Here is a 4,607-nt window from a genome sequence, read left to right on the forward strand (position 1 = left end):
CCAGCCGCTGGCACGTCTCCTCCGAGTGCTTGAACATGTGCTCCAAGATGCCTGCCACGCTGCGCGCCAGCTCCACCGGCTCGCGCTCCTTCGCCAGGTTCAGGATCACGCCCAGCCCGATGCGCGCCACGCGGTCGCTGCCAAGGGAAGCGGGAGGAGGGAAGGCACGTTTACCCTCTCTGGGTGCCCCTCATGCCATAGGAGACTTGCGGGAGAAGCCATTCTAGGAGCCCTGGAGGCGCTGTCAGGTGAGTGCCGGACTGCTAACCGCAAGGTCAGCAGTTCAACACCACCAGCTGCTCCGCGGGAGAAAGAGGAGGCTACGGCTCTATGAGCTGGAACAGTGTCTTTGGTTTAGCTTGGTGTCCTATGGCACAGTGGGTTACTTAGTGGGCTGCTACCTGCAAGGTCGGCGGTTCAAATCCACCAGCTTGCCTGTGGGAGAAAGATTGATGCTCTCTGTTTTCGAAAAGATTTATGGCCACGGAAACCCACAGGGGCAGTTCTGCCCTACAGGGTCACTCTGGGTTGGAATCCACCGGATGGTAGTGCGGTGGGTCAGTCGGTCAATCAATTTGCAGCAGTACCACCGGCCCCTCTAGCCTTGGGCTAGCAGACTTCTCTCACTTGACCCAAGCCCCTTGCCATCAAGTCCAAGGCCACCCGCATCTCCCTGCCCCCTTCCGACCTCTGGAGGGGCAGCGGGTCTGGCGAGGAGTCTGGCTCTGGAGCAGACTGCCTGGGCTCTGTCTGCTTCTCTGCCACTTTTGACCTGCAGGGCGTGGGCACCATCCTTTATCTCTACCTCAGTTTTTAATCTCATAAATAGAATATAAAAATACTTACCTCATTGGATTATATGAGGACAAAGGAGGCCATCCAAGCAAAGAACTAGGCACAGTGCCTGGTGCACCGTGGAGACTCAAGAAGTGTCTACTCCTTACGGACACCTGAAGCCTTTCCGCACGCCATGCTCCATGACCATTCATTCGTCCCCACAGACATTGACTCAGACCCCGCATTAGGGACTGGGGTGAAGCAGTGCCTAAAACAACCTGGGATTTATTCTCAGATTCTGTGGAGACCGGCAATAAGCAAGTGAACAGTGAGTGGACAGGACAAGAGTAGAACAGTCACGATGCCAGCTAAACCGTGTGCTGTAATGAAGGGCGCTTGGGTGGAGGGATGTGTCTGAGGAGGGGACATCTGGAATCTGAGTGGCAAGAGAGACCCTGTCTACAAGTATCTGGAGTCGAGCGTGTCAAGCAGAGGCCTCCAGGCCCAAACCCCCAAGGACTGATGAGCTCCACGTGTTTGAGGACAGAGACCTAACGTGTCTAAAACCAACAAAGAACCTCAATAAAATCAGCAACACTCAAAACCGCAAACTCGCTGCCATCCAGTCTGTGCCGGCTCATAGCAACCCTATAGGACAGAGTAGAACTGCCCCTGTGAGTTTCTGAGACTGTCACTCTTTACAGGAGTAGAGAGTCCCGTCTTTCTCCCGATGAAATCAACAATAGTTGCAGCCAATGCAATGAGTCATTGACAAATGACATCCAAAGCGTTAACGGGCAAAACAAATGAGTAAGCAGAGAAATGAAAGCTAAAATAAGAGCTCTCCACTGACACTATGACCCAGACCCAAGTCCATTGCCATCAAGTCGATGACAGTATAGTGACCCTACAGAACGGGGCAGAACTGCCCGCAGGGTTTCCAAGGCCAAAATCCTCACAGAAGCTGACGGCCACCTCGTTCTGCTTACACTGATCAGCATGGCACACATAGACACTAGATAATACAAAGGGTGGGGATATACCCTGTTTCTCCAACAGTGTCTTATATTAATTTTTGCTCCCAAGGATGCACTAGGTCTTATTTTCAAGGGATGTCTTATTTTTCCATGAAGAAGAATATGGTATGCATTTAGTGTTTTATTGTTTTATTAAAAGAGACCTCGCCTTCCTGTCTGCCCCAGCTGCGCTGCGGCCAACGGTGAGCTGCACGGCGGCACCTGCTGCTATGGTCCGGAGTCCAGAGTTATGTAGCTTTGGGGGGCCTTATCTTGGGGGAGGTCTTATTTTTGGGGGGATGCCTTATATTTCAGCGAGAGGCAAAACTGTAAGTAGGTCTTATTTTCAGGGATGTCTTACTTTCGGGGAAACAGGGTAGATGCCTTGAAGCATGGTGGGGGGAGGTGCATTCTGGGGCAGTCAATCTGGAAGGAGGCTAGGACTAGTTGGTGATTAAAGATACATAAATCCTGTGGGCTAGGGCCTGCGGCTCATGAGTTCATATTCCCAAGAGATTCTCACACATAACACAAGGGGTTGGGGCATGGGGAGGACAAGAATGTTCACTACAGCATTATTTGTGATAGGAGGACGTTGGAGACAACGTGAGAGAGTGGAGAAGTGACAGGAACTGGTTCCCATCCTGGAGGTTTATGGAACAGTTACGAGTGACTGAGGATATATTAACCCAGCAACAAGAAGGATCTTAAAAATATCACCCTGAGTGAGAAACAGAATGTAGCAGAGCACCTTATGCAAATTGAAAGTACACAAATACAACAGTACTTTTTTCAGAATACAGATAAAAATACACTCATGAATAAATAAATTGGAAAAGTTGTCTATTAAGCTAGTTCAGAAAGATGGTGGGGATATTAGTCAGGAGGAGAAGAGAAGATGGCATTCCAGGAATACATACTGCAAAAACAAACAAAAATCCCGTGCTATTGGGTCGATTCCAGTTCATAGCAACCCTGTAGGACAGAGTACAGCGTCCCCTTTAGGCTTTCCAAAACTATACATCTTTCTGGGAGCAGGTAGCCCCATCTTTCTCCAACAGAAAAGCCACCGGTAGGCTTGAACCACAGCTTTGTGGTTAGCGGTCTGGTGCTTAACCCTGTAGGCCACCAGGGAGCCAGAGGTGTGCAAAGCCTGGGAGGTGTGTGAGCGCTGGTGCACGTTGGTGTGGCTGAAGTGGAGCACTCAACCCTCAAAGAGTGGGGAAAAAGATCAGACCTGGTGGCCTTTTGAGCCATTTCAAAGCTATCTTGGTGGCAAAGGGAGAGTCACTGAAAGACTTTGAAAGGAAGAGGAATGACCTGGTCATATGTGGATTTTTAGGCACGCATTCTGGCTGCTGAGAGGAAGACAGGTCAAAGGGAGAGCGCTCGGAAGTCAGCAGAGCCAAACTCTGAGCACAGGCAAAGGTTCACTCTCTCCCTGACCTCCACAAATCGTGTCCTCCACGGGCAAGGCTATCTCCAGAGACCTAGAGGCCCCACCAGCCCCGGAGTCCTCACCCAGCTAGCACTTCAGGGGTCATCGTGCGTGTGACTTTGGGTCTGCTGGGGGGTCTAGCTGGCTACAGAACATGCCATAAGACCACGATGAGTTTATTAACTTGATCACTCAACTGCTCTGTAGCCCGTCTCCAAAGAAACCAAGTCCACCGACCATCCACTCAAGGTCTGGCTCTCTCGGTCAGCCAGTGCTGCAGCTAACCCTTTTACAAATGAGAACCCCCAGCTCACAGAACTTCCACGACTTGCCTAGGGTCACACACTTGGTGAGAGACACAATTGAGGTTCAAATGCAAGCTTCCAGAGCCCCAAATTCTTCCTTCACCCACTGTTATTCCCAAACCATCTGGCTACACAAACAGCTAGGACTTCATTCTGCTCTCCCCTCCTAGCCCTTGCCCTTCCGGATACACCCAGCACCTCCAGACATGAACTGTAAGCTTGCCTGGAGAACTATTGACTTAGCTTTCCATTCTCAGCCTGAGAGGTTGTGGGCCTGATAGCCTGGACACAAACTTGGGAGTCACACAGATCTGTGCTCAAAGCTTGCTCCAAAGGAGGGGGAAATGATAGATATATAATTGCCCTCAAGCCAATCCCCAACGATGGCGGTGCCAAGTGGGCTGCAGGAGAGAACTGTATTCCATAGGGTTTTTCAGCGTGTGATCTTTTCTTCTGAGGTGCCTCTAGGTAGGATTAACCTCCAACCTTTTGATTAGTAGCTACATACACTTAATGGTTTGTGCCACCCTGGGGCTCCTTATGTATGTATGAACACGCACATTTCATATACACAGAGATGCAAATTCTCATATTGGCACAGTGTAGAAAACACTGGCCATCGTGGCTTGCCTCCAGGGAGAGGGTCTCAATGGGAAAATGACCTTTTCGCTGCATATCTTCTTGTACTTTTTGAATTCATGTTTAGCCATTTCTTATGGTCCCCTCCAATTCCTGTGTTGTCTCTGGAAAACCACTTAACCTGTGAGGCTATATTCCTCACAGTCCTCTGGTGGGCTATGAAGTCACAGGGCCCTAACTAAGAGTTGCAGTGCCAGATTTGCAGGATCCTAAGTGTTGGGCTTCTCTAGGTATTGGGGGGCCAGGGCAGCTGTGACCTAGGCCCTGGGGTTCTCTGGGTGCAGTCACACTTGAACAAGAGGTGCAAGGTGTGGAGTGGTGAAAAGGTAATGGGCCTGCTAATGGAAGGATCTTTTTTAAGAGGAGGAGAAAGGCTCTCTAAATACAAGTTCTCAATGTGTCCCCCCACTGCCTAGCACCCCCCCACCCCCC

The 4,607-nt window shown here is 50.4% G+C and overlaps 1 protein-coding gene across 1 annotated transcript in view; it reads right to left on the minus strand.

The window, feature by feature from the left end:
• The window catches only part of SARM1 (sterile alpha and TIR motif containing 1), a 19,247-nt gene that overhangs the window by 11,866 nt on the left and 2,774 nt on the right, over nucleotides 1–4,607 (minus strand). Inside the window, exon 2 of the mRNA XM_030888090.2 lies at nucleotides 3–137. Within this exon, the coding sequence (XP_030743950.1) occupies nucleotides 3–137 (135 nt within the window). The remainder of the gene's footprint in view (nucleotides 1–2; nucleotides 138–4,607) is intronic.

This window comes from Echinops telfairi, unplaced genomic scaffold (genome assembly GCF_000313985.2).
Source record: "Echinops telfairi isolate 266 unplaced genomic scaffold, ASM31398v2 ScPeMD7_7458;HRSCAF=8496, whole genome shotgun sequence".
NCBI lineage: Eukaryota > Metazoa > Chordata > Mammalia > Afrosoricida > Tenrecidae > Echinops > Echinops telfairi.